Genomic DNA, 23921 nt, shown 5'->3' with positions numbered 1-23921 from the left:
CTGTTGGGCCCTTGAGCGAGGCCCTTAACCCTCAACTGCTCAGATGTATAATGAGATAAAAATTAAGTCGCTCTGGATAAGGGTGTTTGCCAAATAACTTAAATGTAAAATACCGTATTTGGAAAGTTTTTTATTCCACCACTATTGATTGTTTCTATACCCAGAATATATAGTCAGAAGTCGTGGGAAATACAACGAGGGCAAGAAGTATTGTACTGTGCAGTGCAGTTAAACAGATCTTTTTTCAAACCTACACTATGATCGATTTTGGACTGGTTACCAACTCCGATCACAATTAGTAGTCCATTTCCTGAAGATGTCTGTGCATGATGGCTCTTGATGCATTGTCTGCAGCCTCGTTCCACTGTTTATGAAGCTCTCCCAAGCTCTTGAATCAGCTTTGCTTGACAATCTTCTTAACACTCTAATTATCCCTGTTGCTTGTGCACTTTTCCCTACCACACTTTTCCATTAGAGTCCACTTTCCTCAAATATGTTTCGATACAGCACTCTGCAAACAGCCAGCCATTTCAGTGATGACCTTCTGTGTTTTAATCTCCTTTGTTGAGGATGTTGATGATCTTCTGGGGAACTGTCAAGTCAGCATAATTGTAGTTTTGTGTAATGAACTACTATACACCCAGAGTATAGTTATAATGTATGAATAGTAATTTACTGAAACTCAAAATGATTTTTTTTTATATATTTACACAATACATATGATATTGAATTTTTTAGGATCAGAGCTGTTTTAAAGGCACAAAGGGACCTACGCAATACTAGGCAGGTGGCTTTAATGTCATGGCTGATCTGTGTGCCTGGAAGAAGTCAATAGACACCCATAGATTTATAATAAAACATTTTATGTGCTATATGTGCAATTTATTCACACACTTATAAGCCCACTTAAAAAAATGTACAATACCATCTGTTGAATTTTGAGATGAAGTAATGATTTTTCAAGGTTAATTTTTTATCATATAAGGGCGTTTTTCCATTTTAATTTCTACTGTAGGGAGCATATCTATGGGTCGATCGTGATGAAACAAAGCCTGTATGTTAGTTCAAGCTCATCCAAATACCCCTGTGAAAACCCAGTTTAATTTTGATCAGCAGTTTTTTATGTGAAAACATCTTGATGTGTTTGATTACTCATCTTACGTCACCTCAGTTCATTTTTTTGCTAATTTCTTCAATGGGTACACACACGCCAGCCTTACAGTATTATTATATGTACAGTATAGATGTGCGCACCGAAATTTTTATTTCTTTTTTTTAACAAGTATATTAATAGCATTTATAGAATGTAAAATGGTAGTAGATGTTCACTTCTAGGCATGCTTTCTCTCTCTTTTTATTTATTTATTTATTTATTTAAATCAAGACTCCTACATGTGATTTTAATCCATAAACTAATGATGGATGCGCCCTGCTTTATCGCATGGATTCAGCTTTGGGATTTTATTGGGTTTATAGTAAACAGCTGGAGGCCAGGCTATTTTTTTTTTTTTTGCCAGTGATGACTCTTTGCATAGTCTGGCAGACACTGAGCAGTTGCCTCAGGGATGTTTTCACCCAGCTGTGCCTCAGCTACAGCTATAAAAGGTCTGGCATCAGCTGTGGTGGCACTTAGTAGTCTGAGATTGCAGATTAAACCTCTGACCCATTTTAACCCTGAAACTGTATTCTGAAGATCATAGGTTGGTTCTAATAAAATCAAGTGAAAATTTGAAAAAGCGAAATTCATACAGTTTTTCATTGCTATTGCTGTGTTAGTTATTTGTAGCTTTGTATTTCTTTTGGCATCAACTAAATGTTTAGAGTTGGGTTGGTTTTGTCACTTATTGACTTGTCGGAGAGAAAACTCAAACTTGTGATTTAAATGATTTTCCCTTCCTTGTTAAACTCAGGCTGCTGATACATTTGAACTTATGCCTCTTTTTTCCAACTTCTCAAGTAATAAAAATGTTTATAGCAAGCCGATGATCCCTGTGCTCAAGTCCTAGTTTGCATCTTTAATATCTCCATTGTGAGGTCAGTAACATACATAAGGTTGCCTAGTGTAAACCAGCTGCCTGCCTCGTGTCCATGTGAACAGAATCAGTGCAAATCACAGTGTCTGTATAATTAAATTAGAGGGGTGCGTTCAAAGAGATTGCCTTTAATTGCGCATTAATACAAATGGGTGTGGCACAAATGAGGGGAAGTCTACACAGAGTCATCAACAGTTCATCTCAGTTTTGCTTTGCAAATCTCAGAGATGCAATATACTGTAAGGGTAGAAGGGGGATATATGGATTTGATGAGTGTTAATATTGGCCAAGAAATACCATTATAACCTATGGAGACATGCAAAAACTGCCCAGCACAGAAGCTGCTACTTTATAATTAGCTAGCCAAAAGATCAATAAGGGAATAAAGCTGTAAACTTTATTGATAGCTGTATTGTTAGCAGTATAAAGATCAATGTGTTGTGGTTGTACATGTCAGGGTTACTCTCTGCACCGTCCCCTATATGGTAGCCCACTACAGCACTCTGGGAAATGAACCGCGATGTGCATGCATAATGGAAAAGAAAACATTAGGCAATTGTTAAGTGTTACTTAGCTTACGACAGTGCTAACGTCTGAGATGTGTCTGGGAGTCTTGATCTTTTGTCGAGAAATGCTTTTTGTAACAGGCAGTGTTACCCCTCAGTGTCTGGGCACCGGCTTAAAATAAAAGGAAGGCACATAAGAAATGCCAAAATGTTTTTTTTTTTTTTGCAGTTCTTCTGTATCTGTGATGTGTCTAAAGATCATTCTGCGGCATACACCATAGGTCTTTTTTCCTCACTCTTTAGCATTCCTTTTATTTTTTATTTCCTGCATTACCTTTTCTGAACCATTTTGGTGACAAAGAGGCTTTTAGACATTTTAGACAACAGGCTGCGCAAATTAATGTTTCGTAGTGATTTATGTATGTACTTTTTTTTTTTAACTACAACTTACATACTCTTGGACTTTTCTTCCCTGTGTCTCTATTGTCTTTCTTCCTCTTATAGGAATTTAAGTTCTGGAATCTCTATAAAAATCACTTGGTGTGCCTAGTAACCTTTTTTAAAAAAAATCACAAGGTCACTGCCTCTTTTTACTTTCCTTATGCTGTCTTTGGAGCTGCGTCTCTGTGGTTGACATGCTCTTGCTGTGCCAGTGGCCAGATGGGTCAGTGTGCAGCTCTGGGACACAGGACGGGGCTTTAATATTGCAGCATGACCCTCCTGCAGAGGGCTTTGCTGCTGCTCGTTAGCTCGAGGCTACAGTAGAACAGCCAAGTGAAATCTGGGCCAGAATAGTAGGAGTCCAACACTCATACCTAGATAAAGACCACAGTGGAGAAGGTGGCATGGGCTGGGCATTGAAGGTGGCATGGGCTGGGTATTGTTTAGATGTCCTACACAGATACCTGTACATGTACTGTAGAACAGGGAGGAGTGATAAATAAACCCTGAAGGAACTTGGTAGTTAAAGTATTCGAGTCATTTTTAGGTTGCGAGTATAGTGACGTTTGTGCTTTTGAGTCTAAAGCCATAAATACAGTTGGGTGTTTCACTATATAAGGGGCTGGGATTGCCTTGTGTTTCACGTTTCTGTGTGTGTGTGAGTGTGTGTACAGTACATGTGTGTGTGAGTATCTGTCACCTTGTAAATGATAAACCATTACAGTGATGTATGAGTGCTGGACCAGCACCAAATGTTGGGAGGAAGCTTTGTGTAGATAGCAAGTTAATACATGTTTGCAGGGCTTGTTTTTTTTTTTTTTTACGATGGTAAGAAATGTTTACATCTTCTTAACAAAGCTGTTAACTATCTGTTGTTGTGTCATGCTTTGGTGCCATGCTGGTTGGAAAGGGTGAAAGTCCTTCTTGTCGTAAAAATGATGCAGTTCATTTGCTTGACGTATATGCTGAGGTATGAAATTGCAGAACGCCTGCAAATTGCTTTCTTTGGTTCTCAAATGAAACATTATATCGTGTTCTCATTATAGCATCCCTAAGTGTTCATACAGTACGCACACCAGGAATCCGAACACATTTATCGAACAGGAGCTAGCTTCTTTTTTCAATATGTATTATTTGATTGGTTGCGCTTTATATAGTATCATTACTCTGCTTTCTCTAAGATCGCTGATACTCAAATTCTGCTTCTGCATAACATACTGAAATGATTATTCTCTTTGTTATAACTAAAGGAATTGTATATAAATTCAGTTTGCTTTGAGTTTAGTTTTTTTCTAAATCAGTATTAATATTGATTTTTTGCTGCTGGAGAATAAAGATTTTATCTATATATGTGCCACCTGGGCCCCTGTCTGCTTAGGGCATGACTCCATAAGACCTCTGGGGGTGTGCTGTGGTATTGGGCACCAGGACATTGGCAGTGGATACTTAGGTGGGTGCTGTATGTTGCAAGGTGGTGCCTACATGGGCTTGTTTGTCCAGCGGTTGATTGATCAGTTTGGAATCTTGGGAGTTTGGAGGCAGGATCGGCAGCATTGGGCTCTTTCAATTTCTGGTCCAATGCACAATGGGCTGAGGACTGGGTTTAGGGTGCCTTTCCATCATGGCCAGTATTTACATTTTTTGTGCTGCATTTGCTTTTCTGTGGAATTGGACTGGGTGGGCCTTGGGTGCCCATGATCCAATCAAGAATTTACTGGTGTACAGTTGGTGATCAACGATGTTCACGTCACCTGGCAATAATCAGATACTGGTTTGTCAAACACTGATCACTGATTTGTGAAATGGGAAAACCAGAAGGCTCTATGTGACTCTGTAGAGCTCAAATCTACTCATGTAAAAAGGAAACTTTTCCTCTTTCTGGAAAATTGTTTGCACTGAAGAAACAGGCATGGATAGAGATCCTCACTGTTTTCAGAGCTCGTCCTTCATTAACCAAGGTTTTCCCCTATGTGAAATGACCTGCAGGATTCAGGATCCCTTTACCTAAAACACAAAGCCTCTCATTTCATAGCCGAGTGATTTCTCTGTGTAGCCGTGCTCCGACTGAACGGCGTCCACTCGAATTTGAATAAAAACACATTAATGTAATAATCAGCGGAGAAGGCTGAGGTTTTGTCAGACTGGAGATCAGAAAGTGTCTGCAGGGTTGATGTAATTGAAGTTAATAACAGCACTCATGGAGTGAAAGGCTGATGATAATTGAAGTCGTGATGCTTAGTCATGGAGGTGATAAGCCACTGTTGTTGAATTTTTTTTTTTTAAATAATGAAATGCTCCAGACCATACATAATTATCAAGTGTGATCTCGGGTACTTACTAGATATACAGTATATATATATATATAATATAATAAAGTACAGTATATATAATATTTATAAAATAAAGTATAATTCCGTGTTGCTCCTTCTACTTATTTATATTTGTTTTTTTCTCTTTTCCTAACATGCTTTGTATCATTATGTCTCCTGATCTTTATCTCTTATCTTCCCACTCTCTCTATTCTTCCATCATGTGGAATTGTGCTATTTGAGGATGAAGGTATTGACTGTGTACTGTAAGTTACACATTTGACATACTGTAGGATGTATTTAAAGATGGAATTAAGATTTCATTCCAGGATTGCCTTATTCATCACGAGCTACCCGAACACAACATTGTGTCATAACCTGCTTCCACTGGCAGCCCAAACTGTCCTCATTTGCTGAATAAACAGTTTTGCTTTGTGTAACTAATATGAGAAAGATTATTATTACATACTGCACACGTTAGAATATTTTCCTGTACTCCGCCTGCAGGCATTCATCACCTTGTGGCTTGTCCCATATCTCTGCTTTTCAGTCTACACCCAGTGTAATGGGGATAAGCTCTGGTCCCACTATGATCTTGTTTCAGAATCGAGCACTTAGTTAGGAGGAATAAATGTACAGTATGTTACTGTAAATGTTTCTTTAACTCACTTTGCTAGCTCTTTGTATGCGCTCAGATCAATCCTTGATGCTTGAACACAAAGCAATCAATGAAACTTCACTCATTTACACAGAGTCACTCAATAAGACACAGATTGCATCCTGAGTATAAGTGTAATTGGCTTCAATTCCAGTTTTATTCACCTCATCCTTTAATGTGCAGTGCTTATTTGTCTCATCCTGTCTTATCGACCTGGAACTTTGGCCCCTTTTCTACATCATTTGCTCGCTTCTTTGTCAACTCTCTCAGTCAACTTTGTCCTCAAGATAAGCGCAAGTCCATTATCACCTGTCATTCCTGATTTATGAGCTGTGATACTTTCCCGAGTGTCACTCTTTCTGTCCCTCCACCCCTCTCCTGTCCTTTCACATCTTCTCTCCTGCTCCTCCCTCTCTCTCTCTCTCTCTCTCTCTTGCTCTCCTCCCTCCGCGCCAGTCCCTCCTCCCCAGCAGTGGTCAGGGGGAGGCTGAAAGCACTACAGATGGTTCTGAGCCACATGAGCAGTCAGACTACTATGAAAGTGTGTATGTGTGGAAGAGAGAGGAAGTGTGAGAGCTCGGAGCACGAGGTGTGAGAGCACAGTGACAGCTGTGAGAGCCAAGGCTACTGCAGGCTCAGAGACAGAAGCTGCTCTGAAGGAGAGAAAGAAGGAGAACTCGGCACCCCTGGGACATATTTATAAGAGCTGGAGGATGAAGGTGTGAACGTGCCGCCTCCAGTACACACACACACCAGGCCAGGAGTGTACACGCCGGGATCACGGCTGCAACAGGGAGAACGTTTCCTGACCCAGAACCTACGGAGAAGCCTACAGCTGCAGAGATGAGCTGCAGGAAGAGGTGCAAGAGGGAGATCCTAAAGTTTGCCGGGTACCTCTTTAGATTCATCACTGGCACGCTTAACGCAGGTAAAGTTTGGAGCAGTTCTCAAACTGATAGAAGTTTAGACCACATACTGTTTAGCGTGATTACTCTTGTGCAAGTAGGCTATCACTGACTTGGTTTACTTGTTTTGAAATGAATGCATGGACTTGTTTTCAATTCCGCTGTGACTGTGTTTTTTGGCATATAATAACCTTGTGTAATGCACGCAGAGCACAGGTTTTGCAGACTCAGAGTCAAATCTAATTCCGACCTTGTTCATTACCGAGCCCTTCCATTATAATTGCGTTATTTAGGTCAGTGAATGTCTTTAATTAAATTATGGTGAGGTAAACATCATCATTTTTTCGAATGTAAACTAAACCCCTAGGGTGCACACATACCGCAGAAATCTTTCAGTTGTTAAAACATTCCATTATTCCTTATTACATCGCTGCCATCCCTTGACGACGTTTTCTTATTGTCAGTGTAAATATGTACTCAATGATATATTGTAAGTATATTTTTTTCGTTCCAGGGTTTGAGCAGTATATCATGTAACAGAAATGAATGAGCTTGGTATAAGTCATGAAATAAATCACTGATCATGAAGAGCCCATGTTGAGCTTGACGGATGGTTTTATATTATGATCACTGATCCGTGACGAAGCGATAAACTATGATAGAATGGGTTTTACTTGAGATCATCCATGACTCCACTTGAATCTTTGAACTGCATATGTTAAATAAAACTGTAGAAACCTACAAACGGTGGTGGAAATGCTACATCGAAATGCTCCATTGTGCTGCTGTGGAAATGAGAATATGAGAGTAAATTAGTTTTGGCTACATTCTATTGGATTTCTGAAGGTTAGAGCCACAACAGGATCTATTTCAGGATAATGTGACAGAAAATCTTATTAGAACTTGCATGTCTGTGTTCTCTGTCTCTGCCTTTTTTTTTGCAATCAATATTGCAGTGGTTTATTTGGCAACTGCTAGTATGGTTGTATGTCTAGTGTAAGTTGATGCATTGCAGCAAAAAGGTTTACCTAAGGTATGACTTACAAACCTCTTGGTATCTGTGCTTTTTCATTTTTTTTATTGATCTTTTGTGGAGAGTGTATTAAATGGGGAAGTGGGTAGATGAGTGAGTGAGTTGAGTGTGTATCGGACCATAAGAATTAAAACAATTATTCTTTTTATTATTTGACTGATTGCGTTGGCTTTACAAGTTTTGAAAAAAAGACATCACATGATTAATGCAAACTATTGGGGTGATAGTAGTGTGGGGAGGCAACAAGTATTAAATGGTTATCGGAAGAATATGAGTTAATATAAGTGAAGAGTGTTAAAGTGTATGTTTGGGCCCCATAGGTCAGTTTAGCTTGAACAGTTGGCAAGTTTCATTCTGACTCTGTAAAAACAGATTTCAGGTTGAAGTGAATATTAAGAACTGGATTATGGATTTCATCAGGACCTTTCACCTTTATTCATATATTATACCAAAGTATATCAACCCAAGCACAAAGTTGTAGCAGCAACTTACTTTCTTTCTTTCTTTCTTTCTTTCTTTCTTTCCTCATTTTAAACCATTGCAGCTTCTGTAGCAGATCACATCAGAGCCATTTACCGTATGCATATTATTTATTTAAAGAGTGAAAGGGTGTTTCACAGACCTTTTGTTTCATTTACACCCACTGGATTTTTTTTAATGAATGCATGAATTCTTTTTCTTGTACTTTTTTTTTTTTTTTTTTTAACCAAATAACAAATAAGAAGGTCAAAGATGCTGTTCAGTATCAGGAGTTTTTGAAGATAATTCCAGTTCTAACTGTCCTGAGTGGGCAGTATATAAACTCTGTGGAGTCGTTAGGTCCTAGTAATGTGTGTCATGGAAGATACCCGAGTCAAGGTACTGTAGGAATGACTGGATAAATATTTGTATTTTCTCTTTCTGTTGTGTAAAATGTGCTTACTGGATTTTTTTTATATAGTGTTCAGAACCCTAGGCTGAGAACATGCAAAGGGAAAGAAGAAGCAACACAAACAGAACCTCAAAAACTCAAAACCTGTGGCTAACCCAACTGGGCTTTCATAAAATGCACCAAACAATCCAGCAAGAACAAGACAGAGAAGAAACAAACCTTAGACTGAATAACATTATCATTCCATATAATGCTGGACAATCTGAAAAAAAAAAAATCCTCAGGAGGATTTTAAACAAACACATCCCTTTAAATAAGACCAAGTAACACACTGAAGCAGAAGCTGGTCCACACCCAGTCATAATCAGAGCAATGTAGTATATGCAGACTAATGCAGTGAGGAATACACAGAAGTTCGGGCCAGAACAACAACCCACACGGCACCATCTGGGTGTCCAGGACTTAACGACACCACAGAGTTTATAAACCTGCCACTCTAAACCCGTTATTTAGAACAAGTAAAGCCTTTTGGATAAGAGGTCTTAAACATCTTAAACTTTAAGCCTCTGAATAGCACCTTTGGGATAACCATGGCCTGGATGACTGGGTTTTACCCCTTACAACCGAGGAGCCACAGATCTTTGTCGGCAACACAGCAAAGGTCGAATAAATAAGTGTGCTTATATTAAAGCCGTCAGTGTGTTTTAGCAGGGAAGCTTCAGACATCAAACTGTGAACTTGGGTTTTCGGATATGTCCGGTCTTTGGCTTCACAAATGCTTTGCTGCTTTTTTGTAAACCCTAGAAATGGTTGTGCGTGAAAATCCCATTAACTGAGCAGATTGTGAAATACTCGGCCCGTCTGGCACTAACAACCATGCCACGCTCAAAATTGCTTAAATCATCTTTCTTTCCCATTGTGACATTCAGTTTGGCGTTCAGGAGATTGTCTTGACCAGGACCACACCCCTAAATGCATTGAAGAAACTGCCATGTGATTGGTTGATTAGATAATTGCATTAATGAGAAACTGAACAGGTGTTTTTTAATAATCTTTTAGGTGAGTGTGTGTGTGCTACAGTATTTCTTTGTCGATATGATCCATTGTCAGCCATGTTTGTATATCTGGTTAAAATGAAATAAAAGTCGGTTCATCATATTGCCTAGGGTAGGCTGAAAAAACAACAACTCTATACTGCACAACCCTGAGCCCTATATATATTATTCTTTTTCTACCATGCCACTATTTATTTATAAAAATAAAGCCAATAATAATAATTTGGGAATACTAAGTACCCCCTTTACCGCTTCCACAGGAGGAGGATAAGCTGCAGCCAGGTGCTTCTAATCATCAGCCCTTGATTAATTGATCATCAGCAGGTGTGCAAACCTTTAAAAGCAGGCAGTTTGCTGGTCTGTCGAATTCAGCTGTACTGTATGTTAACACAATGCCAAAAGGGCAAGACATAAGCAATAGTTTTAGAGAAGCATTTGTTGTTTCCAAACAATTCAACATTCTACAGTGAGAAAGATTATTCACAAGCGGAAAGCATGCATTGCAGTTGCAGTTGCCAATCTTCCCAGGAGTGAATACTGCAACACACTCACCACAAGGGTCAAACAGTGAACTGCTTAGAGAAATACCAAAAAACCAAGAGCTGCATCTCAGACATGAAAGGCCTACAGACCATGGTAAATGTTAAAGTCCATGACAGCACAATTAGAAGAAGATTTAACAATATGGTTTTTGGAAGCATTTCAACAAAAACACCTCATGCTCACTGTTAAGCACGGCGTTGTGGTGGTAATCAGCTTTTATTGGGTTTATTTTTATTGGGAAAATTTACTTAGAGTAAAAGTTACCGAGTTAAAAGTTAGAGTTCTATTTTTTTTAACATTAGGGGTGATTTAAAAAACTACTTTAAGTAGATACTTTAAGTAGTAAAGTAGAAGTACACAAAAAAAACTACTTAATTACAGTAACGTGAGTAAATGTAATTTGTTACTTACCACCTCTGCCAAAATCTAGACCTCAACCCAATTGAAATGCTGTGGCGGGACCTTAAGAGAGCTGTGCATAAGTGAATTTCCAAAAACCTCAATGAACTAAAGCAATGCTGTTTCAAAGTACTCCGAATTGATTTGAGAGACTGATCAAGTTGAAGACATAAAACAATTACTTCAAGTTATTGCTGCGTTAGGTGGATCTACAAGCTAGTGAATCATAGGGGAACTTTAGTATTGGCCACAATACAAGCCCTACCAGATGTGAGCTGGATTTCTCTAGCTGCAAGATGCTGTAATACTGAAGTTTATGAATATTTAGATGAAATCCATTCAATTTGGATTTTATCCACTCAAACTGCTGCATAGATGCTCCTAAGTGTGAGCCATTATAAAGGTAAAAAAAATTATTGTTATGTGTAGGGTACAAAATATAGCATCATCTGATTGGCTCCTTATCCACTGCAGGTTTCTGGTTTGTCATTGGCAACCAGCAGGTATCAATAATAAATAAGTAGCACTGGAATTACTAGCTGTAGTGCTGTTTGGACAAAGCCCAAAGCTTATTTTATTGCTGAATCACTGAAAGTGAACGGTGTTATTGACAGCTGCAGTCCCCAAGAGCCAGTCAGAGTATAGCTTTTAGCTAACATTGCCTGGAGCCTGAGCATAACTGATTAAACACATTTGCACACAAAAACAATATCTAATTAACATTATACCAGGGAAATATCTCAGTTTATAAATATGATTCTTTGTGCTTGTAGATGATGTGAAGTAATCAGGCAGTGTTTTCTGATCCTTACACATACAGAAGGGAGAAAGAAAACAAACCTACGCATATTTGGCCGAATTATTCTGTGCTGTATAGAACTTACACAAAGCTCAACTAAGCTAAACATGTTAAACAAAACAAGCCATACTGAACATCTTTTTACGTGCTTCGTGTTTAATACTAATAGATTTATTTATAATCTCACAGACAATTTACTGCCCTACCTCAACTCATTTCCACAGAGTAGTGCATTGTGTCTTGTTGCTCTTGTTTGCTCATCTGCACATGCACTTTGTTGTTTTTTGCTGTCTTTTGTATAGTACTTAGATATGTAGTTTTGTTAATTTAAAATGTTAATTTGTTTTGTCCTAGCTAGTCAACTAATTAGGTGTCTTAGTTAGCTAGTTAGTTTGTTAATGTATGCGGTTATATTTTATGTTGTTTGTACAGTAAGTAGCGCCTTGGTCCAGGAGAAACGCTGTTTCGTTTCACTGTGTGCTGAACTGTATATGATTAAAATGGCAATAAAAAACCTACTTGACTTAACTTGGATTGATCAGAGGTATTAAAAATCTCCTCTCTCCAACATGACGACCTAAGCAAGGAATGCCACATGGTGTCACAAAATAAGTTTGTCATGCTATCCGACAAATTTCATACATTTTCATATTTAAGTTTTTACTGTTAAAAATAAGTTATATAACAAAATTTAAGTAGCTTTTTTGCTTGTTTTCTAGTAATTGTTGTGATTTTTTCTTCAAATATTGTGATGTACTAGCTGTTTTTATAAGAAGCTCGGTGGCATTTTGAATTTGTCAAAAATTGACAGATTACAGTTTTTTTGAATGATGTTACAATCACTAAACAGCACATTAAGTGACTGACCTACATCAATTTTTTTTATGCTTAAGCATATGTATAATGTGCTGGTATGTTAAAAAAAATAGAAGAAGCATCAAAAAAGTAATATACTGTATCTTATATTCCTTTTATCCTATTAATTATGCATTCAGCCTACTTGGTATTTAAAATGATCTGACAGCCAAAAGGCATGTAAAATCAATATTTTAACAAATGTTTAACTACAGTTTGTTAGTAAATTGGCCTTAGTCTTTATTTGAAATGTAATTTTAGAGTGTGCCCAATATACTTTGTAAAAAGTGACCCATTCTAGCAAGTCAGGTATTACATTGCACAGGAAGGTTTTGCTCTTTGGTCAATAGAGTGCAGGAGGTGAAATGTATGAAATAAATTTTAACAACAATACTTTATATTCCTGATCCTATAACACAAATAAGAAAGTTAAACAATGTTTTAAAGCACTTTAAGGAATATTCTCTGATGTGGTTGTGCTGTAAAACCGTGCTTTAAAAAAAAAAAAAAATTGAATAAGTTATTTCAGGGGTAATGGATTTGGTATGAACATGGAGTTACTGTAAATGAACCTGAAATAATGCATACCTCAAACCACCCAAAATACAACTTAATTCCTGATTTCATGTGATGGGGGGAAGCCAGAATTTTAGCCATTTTCCATCTTCTACAGCTCTCCCCCGGACTTAGTGTTATCACACATCTTAAGCTGTTCAGGGCGATAAGTGCAGATACTTGGCAAACATTATGGAATATTGTCTGTCTTTTGTCTTCCAGAGCAAAGAAACGAAAATGGACATAATGTCTCTAACACTGTGCATGCATAAACAGCCAGAAAACTTTCCATCACACTGCATTGCTTTCTGTTCCTCTCCATTTTTGTTTTAAACCTTCACGTCCATTTATTTCTCAAGCAAACCTTTTGATATTCCTGGTGATGGTTAACAGCTGTGTGGACAGCTGTCAATAGGAAATCAATCATGAAGTGATTTAACATTCTAATGCATTTGTCTGTAGGCTGAGATATGATTTAGTTTGTCAATACTATTACTCTCAGAACCAATATCCTTTCACAACAGCAGAGATAATTGAGGAACAGGGTTTGATATGCTTTCACTGTCTCAGCACCTTTAGGAAATGGATGAGACAAAGTATTAATAGAGTAGTGTGTACAGTACATTCAATATAGTTTCATTTTTCACATGAATACAGTATTTACTGTTTATATTGAAGATTAATAGTTAGTGCAGTGTGTGTTTGGAAATGAACAAATAGTCTCACTTTAATAGCGCATGTTTTTGCTGGAATGAAAAGCATTACTCTGTGAACTGACTGCACAGCCTTCTGTAAGCATTAGCAAGCCTTAATTTTCACATTTGTGCTTATGTACAACTAATCTCTTCTTCTTTGTTGAATGCGGGTGCCTTGAAATTCAGAAAAAAAATCCAAGTGGATGGCGTGCCATACTGTATGTCTGTGTAACCATTAACACATAATTTAAACAGGAGAGCTGAATTGGTGCATGAATTTGATTACCTAAAAAAATACAGAACAAAAAAAGACAAATAGAATGAGACAAGTAAAGAGATTAGACACCAAAATGTGACCACAGTGCATTTTGTTCATGCTGTTTTTTGTTTGTTTTTAAGCTAATGAGCTAATTAAGAGATTTTCTTGCAATCGAGCTAGATTGCAATCCTGCAATTCTCTTTAGTTTTCTTATCCATGTGAGGGAAAATAAGAGGCAGACACACTATCATAGGCAGTAGTTAATGGCCAAAACACAGTATTAATTTATTTTTAAGTTACACATATAATACAGAAAATGTTTGTGCCAAAGAAGCTACTTCTGAATTTTATGCAACATGGAAGTGATGAATCTTGCTTTCATAATAAGCCAGTTCAGAGGGATGATTTTATATGTGCCCAAAAAATAGCAATTTTTTTAACGTTAAACTGTCTTATTTCAAACAATAATTATTTAAAATGCGAATTATCCACATTTCTTTGATACTAAAATTCATGTAAGCTTCTAGAAGCATATGACCTGTACAAGTTGTTTCTTTAAATAAAGCATTCTTTGAAAAATTGAGGATCCCCCCCTAAAAAAAAAAAATCTGGAGTGTCCGTAACCATGTCAAATTCATGTTGCTGTATTTTGACAATTTTGCATTTTAGAATAATACACTTTTTCAGGTTTTTGTTTTTTTATGTGAAATCTAAATTGGACAAATTTCATATGAATGACAGTTAAAATCACTGAAAATTTTTATTTCAAAAAAGGTGAAGACACTACATAAAAGGGCATGAAATTGTATTTAGCAAATATGTTTCTTTTTATCTGATTAATATGTGTATGTGCATGCGTATGCATATTTACAAAAAAAAATTAAGCATGGATCAGGAGTTAAAAAGCATTAAGTATTATAAAAAAAATTTTTTTACAGTATAGGATCCTGTTTGAAAATTAATTTTTATCCCAGGCGAGACGTTTTTTTAGCACCATTACCATGTTTTGGCCGGAAGATAGCTAAAAACTTTTATGCATTTAGTAGGGTTAATGCTTTTGAACTAGCTTGATTAAAAATGGAAAAGCCTATTGTTGAAAAGCTTATCTTATTGACGTGTGACGTTTTTCCTCCATGGCTGACTGGGATTTCCCAGCGGTCATGCATTTTGGTAGTGGCTGTTTATGTTTGGTAAAAGCTAATGTTGGTCTTTTTGTTTTAAGGCAGTTCACTGTTATGATTCAGTAATGTTTATCACAGCACTGTGGTTTTATTAAACAAATGTGCATGAAGCCTAGACTTTCCCTTACCTAAGGGAAAATATGCAGGCATGCTTCTGTGGCTTTCTAAAGAAAGTAGAAAGTAGCCATAAAGCTATAGTATAGTTTTTTTCTTCAATATAGAAAAATATGTAGCTGTCTTCCGGAGGTGCCGTGGTGAGTTCTAAAGGTCTAACTGTTTGGACAGTTTAACTGTGTTCACGTTAGCTGTGTTTATGTGAACCCTGTGTCATGAGTCATCTCAGTTTCTGCTCTTTGGTTTCCTGACAGTTATTGCAAGGTCATGTTGCTGTTCCCATGAGATAATGTACTACAAAGTCCTCATGCTTCCTGAGCATCCGCAGTAAACACATATTTCATAACCGAAGGTTGTTTGTACCATTAATCAGATAGAACAGGTAGAAAATATTTAAACCCAAATACTGTATAAACACCATAAGCTGTACTCATGATAGTCTCAAGATGGTCCTGACCACTGAGTAGTTTGCAGTGAAACCAAAAATATGTTGTTGTTTTTTAAAGGGATTGCTTAATGTGACTTATTAAGACTTATATCCTACACCTAGTTTTTTCTTGTCACATTCTGGAAAAAGTTTGAATTCATAGTAGAAGATATGTTTTTATGATGTGGTGCTAAATGATTTTCCACACACAACAAAGAGAAGTTATATCAGAATCCTAAAGTAACCCTTACCACTTTCACATTTTAGATGCAGAGTTTGGTTAATATACTGTGTGTGTGTGTGTGTGTGTGTATGTATGTATGTATGTATGTATGTATGTATGTGTATATCTATCTATATATATATATATATATATATATGTATATATATATATATATATATATATATATATGTGTGTGTGTGTGTGTGTATATATATATATATATATATATATATATATATATATGTGTGTGTATATATGTATATAAAGAAAAAAGGTGTGTTCTAGGAATTAGTGCATGGGCGCCATATCATAAGAAAAATACATACATGTTGCAGTTCATTGCTTTTGGAGACGTATTGGAATGTATGGGATTATGACACAACATTAGCCTTTACTGTTAGCTTTAGCCTTAGGTTCAGGATCAGGTGACATCGTCCTAAGCAGCTCCATCTAAAATCTGTCAGTAACAGATGGTGTCATGCCAAACCTTAACCTTTACCTGTGCCTACAGCATTCAGAGCCAAGAGAGACAAGCCTGTAACCTTTTCTGTCTGCTACCCCAACTGAGGGATAATGCTACAGCTCCTTGTCAGTGGAGGTGTTCTTTGCTTCATTGTGTTACACAGCTATTGTGTCATTCTGACTGGCTGCCATTCTCTTATCTTGCCAAACTGATTGATGCCAAATACCTGCCACGGTAAAGTCACGCTAGAGGCAGACAGGTCTAGAACACTGAAATCCTGCCTGTTGACTAAGACCCAGGTTTCTCTTTTGGTTATGAATAGCTAATGGCTCACCTGAGGTAAAGGAAGAGGAGCCTTTTTCTTGTTGTGTCTTCTCATGTTGCCTATTGTATTGTCAACAATAAATTTCCACTTGCGATATATAATAAACACAGCTCATTAGCACTCATGGGTTAATGCTAAACAGTTTTACTTACTGTAGGCTAAAATGCCTTAGAGTAAATAAGATTTTAAGGTCCCCTTAGTGTTTTCAAAAGTCATTATATATTAGATTATAATGGCATGCAAATATAGGATTTATTTGATTCCAAAAGTATATGGACAACCGACTTTCACAACCATATGTAGTCCTTCCCCTGTTGTCCCAAAGCTGGTGGCGGAAAATTGTTTTTAGGATTTAATTGTAGAATGTTCCTTCATTCACAGCATATAGCATATTGGTGTGATCAACATGATCCACACACCCTTGGCCATATAGTGTATCTGCTAGGATATCTTCAGTACCACACAGAGTTTAAACTAGGAGGGAGCTTATGGGGAATAAAGTAAGCAATAAAACACTTCAGTTATAAAGAATGCAGTACTAATAATATCAGTATAAGTAATATCATATTGGCAGCACAGTGGCTTAGTGGTTAGCATTGTTGTCTTGCACATCCAGGTCCTGTTGACCGGAGGCCCTACCATGGTCGTACAAAACAGGAATAAATACAGCACAATAGTCACCATTGGTCTTCAAAGGTCACCATTGGCCTCTATGGTCCCTAGTTGGACTACAGAGGTTCTTGGGTAAGTGGAATAAATTCGTTAAAGAAGTAACCCTTGGTGCCGCATATTTTTTGGGGGGATCATAAATCCTTAATGGTGTCAATTGCATTAATGTGTTTGTAATGCCCTGTCTACAGTCTACCCCACAAGAAACAAACAAACATCAAAACAGTATCATCTCATCCGTGCTGTGTACCTGTGATCTGATACTGTAAGTCATGCCCTGAAAAAAAAAAAAAACGATGTAGGCTTTCTAGGATGTGACACAACATTGGCCGCAGTGCAGTCATGTGAGCCTTGCTCGTGACCTCGGGGAGTCAGAACTCTAATTGTTTTCTTCTTCCATTTCACTCAGTTCAGCTTCCAGTCAGCAAGTTCCACTTCTGTCTCTCCTAATTTTCTAATTTGCCTAATTTGCACTAATGTTTGAAAATGAGAGCCTCCTTTGTGTAGGAAAGGCATGGTGTATTTTTAGAACTGCTCAGTTGCAGACCTTGTGTGCTTGCAGAGCTTGTTTTGTGGGAACTTTACTGTAAATGTACATAGACTCCTTGCATATGTACAGTACAAATGATTTTATAATACATAGTTGTATTACAAATCATTAAGTCAAATGTGAAAAATAAAACATGTAGATTTAATTTTTCTAGGTGTACTATAATGCAGATTTACTGTATTTACTGTAAGGTGTAGATAGGGTGTATATTAATTATGCATATAAATGTTAAAATTATTATTTATTTTTTTTATCGATGTCTACACTACTGTCATGTTGCATAGCATCGGCTGTGCCTTAGAACTCATGAGTAGTGGTGGGGATATGTCAGATCTTACTTGGGGAACCATAGATCGCTAATTATCTAAAGTAAGGGAAGAAAGTGTAGCTTTCATCTGGTGTTACTTTCAGAACACTGCAGCACTCGTTTAATCCTTAGGGACAAGAACCAATCCATATTATGTAATGCTGATCCTTTCCTGTATTGCCCACAAAGTTATGGTTTTTCACCCTCAGGCTTTTTAAAATATGCATAGGGAGAGGGAGAAAGACAGAAAGAAAGTATCAGACCACTATTCAGATCTCTTACAACAGGGTTTAAAATGCTGACTCATGACTAATTTTTTCATTCATCATTGTTAAACCTTAGCACTGTTGAATTCTCTACTTTTCCTGATTGTGCTGACCTATGGCTATAAACAGCTGATTTTTATGAGACAGGAATGACATTTGGGATTAACAAACAAAATGAACTATCCAACACAGAAAGTTATAAAGAAGATGAATACAGTGGTGGCACAGTGGCTTAGTGGTTAGTATTGGCACCTTGTGCTTCTGGCTCCTTGGGACGGTCTATGTGAGTGGAATTTGCATGTTCCCATCATTCTTTTGTGGGCTTCCTTCAGGTACATCACAGTTTAAACATATGCGTTGTAGGCTAATTGCTGTTTTTAAGTCACCCATACTATAGTAATTGTTATTGTATGAGCTTTTTGCTCTGCAATGGGATTTGGCAACCTCCCAACCTTCTATTACTCTATAGACGAATGTACAGTAAGGTATGGAAAATGGTATGGTATGGATAAATGGAAGATCAATATCAGAGATACATGAGAGCAAGCTACAAAAGGCATTATGCAGTATAGATTGAGTGTGTAAACGTGTGTGTACGGTCAGAATAATGGTAAACCTCGGATCGATTGGTGTTGTAGTTTATAAACCACATTGTACACAAAGCAGTAATTGGTTGCCAATTTTCGCCATTGATGTTGCATGGACTTATACATTAGGCAGTCCAAAAATGAATAACTCTAATAATAATACATTGTTTTGTTGCTGTTATTGTTATGTAATAAAAAAAACTGAAGCTTGATAGTAATATAATGTAGTTTTCTGCGAGAGTAAATTTATTTAACATTTTCAAGGAGTCTCCAGTGTCAGCAATTTAAAACGGCTAGACATAACGCTGTTCTTTTACGTTTTCACAGGGGAAATAGCTGTTTATAGCGGTATAAATAAAATGGGTTCTAAGTTTACATGTTAAATTAATGACTAAACTAAAATAGAAAATGTAACGAGGTAAACAATGCAATATGAGATTTAAAAAAAAGAATCACACCATCCCATCATGTATTTTTTGTCCTTTAAAACAGCACTCTATTGGTTATGCATGAAAATTTATTAACAATTAAATTTAGCCATGTTACACAGCAGGTTTCAATGCAAAACAATATTTTCTAAAGCCGTGATTAATACTTATATGTAGATTTTTATTGTTATTACAGTGGTGCTAGTTTTTCGCTGTCTCCCCATCCCTTATTTCCGCTGTTCACACATCTAAAAAGTTCATTCAAGCACTTAGGAGCAGAGAAAGGTAATACTTTAGATAAAGAAATGCATTTATGCTTGTGGAAAAGTTCAAGGGGTATGAATACTTTTGCAAGGCACTGTATGTGGTCTAGTTAATTGTGGTTAAGAACAGTCATTCAGTTACTGTACTGTATGTCAGATATTTCTATTCAATGTACAATATAGAGTTGATTTTATGAATGTTTTTGACATCTTCAGTTATGTTGATGTAATGCATTTCTCTATTTCTTGATTTTCTCTAAAACACATTAGAAAAATATGGTACAATTAAATTAATTTTATTTTTTTTGACAACATTAAGATCGCCTTTTGCTTTTCCAGATGAGCTTAGGTGTCCAAAGTATCGTCTCTCTAAATGCAAAACAATATGAATTGCTTATAAGCCATGAAAATGTAACAATTTGCCCTAACCCTTAGGAGTCTGCAGGTGTTCTGGGGCCCTGAAGAAGTCCTGACATGTCCTGACATTTGTGTATTTTTCAGTTCCTTATAAACATGTCTAATGTAAATGTCTGATTACACTGTATTCAGCACAAGCTGTACAAGCCAGTAACATGTGAGCAGTATGTACTGTACATGTTTATATTTTGGGGAAAATAAAAGTTATGCCTGTTGCTTGGCATTTCAATGATTATTGAAAACAACACAAAAATAAAACACATTCATAACATTTGTGTACAAGCCTTTTGTGACCCAGATCTTGTAGCCTGGAGTTTTTACTTCAAAATGATGTGATGATTAGAGATGCACCGAAATGAAAATTCTGGGCCGAAAACGAAACCGAAATTTTTGGATGCACTTGGCCGAAAACCGATACCGAAACCGAAAATGGCTTCATTAAAAAACATGTTTAAAATATTTTATTTTTGTTTGTATTAAAAAAATGTTGCATATTGCAACTTTGCTGTCCTCATCTGAAACTTTGAAGTGCTTCCAAACCGCCGACATACTCCGTGTTTGATGCGTAATGACAGCGCGAACGAGACGGGAGGATGGGAGAGGCGTGGCGACACTTTCGGCTTTTATTTTCGGCGCTTTCTTACGTTTCGGCCGAAACCGATAATGCTATTTCGGCCGAAGATTTTCGGCGGCCGAAATTTCGGTGTATCCCTAGTGATGATCATCCTGCTCACTCATTCACAAAAAACTATTTTCTAAGATGTTTTTTGTTTAGAAAGGCCAAAAGGTGTAATTTACACCAGAGAAGACAAAGACCTGTCCTACAGAAATTCTTTGCCTCTCCTTGGTTTCACATGGATTACATAAACTGAAAATGTTTGTTTTTTTCGAATTGATTTGCATCATTTAAAAGTAGAGCCTTTATGCTCTCTCTCTCTCTCTCTCTCTCTATATATATATATATATATATATATTTTTTTTTCCTCCATGTCTCTGTTTGCAGTATTCGCAGAGTTTCCCTCCATTTTAGTGATGCATTTAAAAAATATTTTTGCGGAGACTAAGACGGCTGAAAGCGGACCCTGTTTATTTTCTGTGGATATTGTGAGTGTACATAAAAGTAGACCCTTTACAGATTCAAATGATGTACTGCAATTATGTGTACGATTAAAAATGATAGGACATTTTTAGTTTTAGTTTTTTTCAGAAAAACATGTACCCGCCGGTGGGTACGCAGACCCCTACGGGTTAACTCTTTAGTTTGTGGAAGATCTCTTGCTCGTGCAGTCCAGTATATGGGTTCATCCTAAGAGTAATTTTCACCCTGCAAATGAACAGGCAAAATTTTTCATATTAAAACAAATCTTAAACATTGAGCCACAATTTTATATTACAGTGTACAAAAAAAAATTTATATTGTAAAAATGTTAAATTCCATTCTGAATTTAATTCAAAAAGTAAGTTTTTTTTTATTTCAATAATTACAGCTTAAAGTTCATAAAAATACAAAATCTAGTATCTTAAAATATTAGAATATTTCCTAAGAACAAAAAGGTTTGATTTACAACACAGACATTCTTAAATATTCCATTCAGTTACTGTAAAGTTTTTAAAGTTGTGTAGTAGACGAAGCGAGTTGCTCGGTCTGTCCGGCGCCAGGAGAGACTCTGTCAAACACATACATGTCTGTCAGAAAGGTCTCTGTATATTAACAGCAAAAGATGAGGTTTTTATATGTTTTACCAAACGCCTGTGCCATCGACACGTTACTAGAAAGATCTTAAACCATTGTAAATGACCTGGTGAGATCCTAAAGAATCAAAGGAGAGGAAGAGATGTGTCCATCCAGAGAGACGAATCACAAGGTGTTGGCTTGAGTTAGGGGGGAAAGGGGAGAGACAGTCTATTGCAGGGCATAAGCACGCACACATTTACAAGCACACTCACAAATCATGGATAAATTTGAAAATGCATGGTTGGGACCAGAGTACCTGGCAGAAACCCACCAAGCACCAGGAGACCATGCAAACTTAACGCACACTGACCCGAGGCAGCAATCGAACCCTCGAACCTGTGCAAGTCTATAAAAACATACCTGCCAAATCAATTCTGGAAATGGATGGCACTGGAGCATCATCAGCAATCCCTGCTGTCATGGGCGAAGAAAAACCTCCTGGGGTCTAAGCTGCAATGAGTAAGAGGGCCACTGCGATTGCATGGAAGCCTCGGGTGCAGGCCAGGGTGAATCCTCGGCAGGGGCAGATCTTGCTGGTGGTGTTCCGAGCAGTGTAATATACTTGTAATAGGAACCTTTGTGCAGAATTGGATTTTATGACCAGGGGATGTTGAAGACATGAATATATAACCTTGAAAATTCATTGTTCTCATTTGTATAATTTTAGGCCTAAATGAACTATCTTTTTCCCAGCATGTTGTGGCTTTTAATGCCTTCTGTGTTTTTGATCAGATTTGTGCTCCTGAATAACCCCATCTGTTCCAGGGGTGCTGTTTCATGTCTGACGCTGCGTTCTGACCCCAGCTTCCTAATGAGCTGCGGTATGTGGAAAAAATCTCTGTGCTGTCATGTACAGTATACAAATGAAGGCTTGGTCTTCATGCAGGCTTACACACACCACCACAGGATGGAACAAACTAATATGATCACAACAAAGGATTAAACCGATACGATCACAACAAGGACTGAAGACAAAGGATTTCACTTCTTAAAACCTGAGAAGATATGGATCAATCGTACAAGTCGGGTTATATGAGGCCAAGATGCTAGATGTTTTTTTTTTGACATTGACATGGCACTGTTGCTTTCCCGAGTCTGTATGCTTTATAACACTTATGCTCTTGATATTATTTGGCAGCCTTGCTTGACTGCTTTTTAAATATCAGTGCTATAGATCTCCATGAAGGATGCACCGACCCATAAAGAGTGCAGCATCAGTGTTTCCTCTCTTTCCTCTACGGCTTGCTGTCAAAAAGCTGCTGGAGGAACTTTTAATTGAATTTTAGTTGTTTGGTGTTTGTAAGCAGTCCAGCATCCCAAGTGTTTTGAGATTACTTAATTCTCAGTACATTTATTGGTACAGCCTACGCCTTTTTTTTTTTTTTTTTTTTAACTTTATTGCGCTGGTCACCTAAGGGGATTTTAATCTGGCAGGACATAACGAAAACCAATAAGCAGAAATTAAAGTAATTATATGAACCACTTTTTTTTTCTTTTACAACCCTTCCAACGACCCACACACACAAACTCACACACGCACAGAAATACACACACACACACACACACACACACACACATGTACAATTTGTCTATGTTCATTGCTTCAGTTGTTTACCAAGTGTTAGAGGATTTAAATTTGTTTGAGATCCTCAGTTTTCTGAATTGGCTACTGTAGCACTCCTGTGAAATGAGACTACAGTAGATGCAACACACAACAATAAGAAATGAAAGTTTAGAAGAAAGTATGCTTTCCTTTGTCAGTCACAGCAATACCAGCCAATTGTGAATGTCTTTGGAAGAGAGCAGGTCTGAGGGTGTTGTGCTGCCTTGAGCCGTTTGGGCAGCTTCATGTGTCTTGGAGACACATTTTAGGCTTTACACTTTACATTTGGTAGGTGGGAAAGAATTGACACATGAGAAAATGGGGAAAAATTGTTGAAACTGAGACAAAGAAAATAAAAAACTGGCATGCTGGTCATTGTAGTCAAAGTACTAACCGAAGGTTCAGTATTAAAAGGTTCAGTATCTTTATCTTTCATATAGTCTAATA

The 23921-nt window shown here is 37.2% G+C and overlaps 1 protein-coding gene across 2 annotated transcripts in view; it reads left to right on the top strand.

Moving 5' to 3' along the window:
- Positions 1–23921, top strand: part of kcnip4a (potassium voltage-gated channel interacting protein 4a) — a 134887-nt gene that overhangs the window by 14698 nt on the left and 96268 nt on the right. The window contains exon 1 of one of the 2 annotated variants that reach the window (XM_053509942.1): positions 6484–6875. The exons of the other annotated variant lie outside the window; for it this stretch is intronic. Coding sequence (XP_053365917.1) covers positions 6791–6875 — 85 coding nt within the window. The 5' untranslated portion in view covers positions 6484–6790. Of the gene's footprint in view, positions 1–6483; positions 6876–23921 lie in introns of those variants that run through there. 2 annotated transcript variants of the gene reach the window in all.

Source organism: Clarias gariepinus, chromosome 1 (genome assembly GCF_024256425.1).
Source record: "Clarias gariepinus isolate MV-2021 ecotype Netherlands chromosome 1, CGAR_prim_01v2, whole genome shotgun sequence".
NCBI lineage: Eukaryota > Metazoa > Chordata > Actinopteri > Siluriformes > Clariidae > Clarias > Clarias gariepinus.
This window is presented reverse-complemented; position numbering and strand designations above follow the sequence as displayed.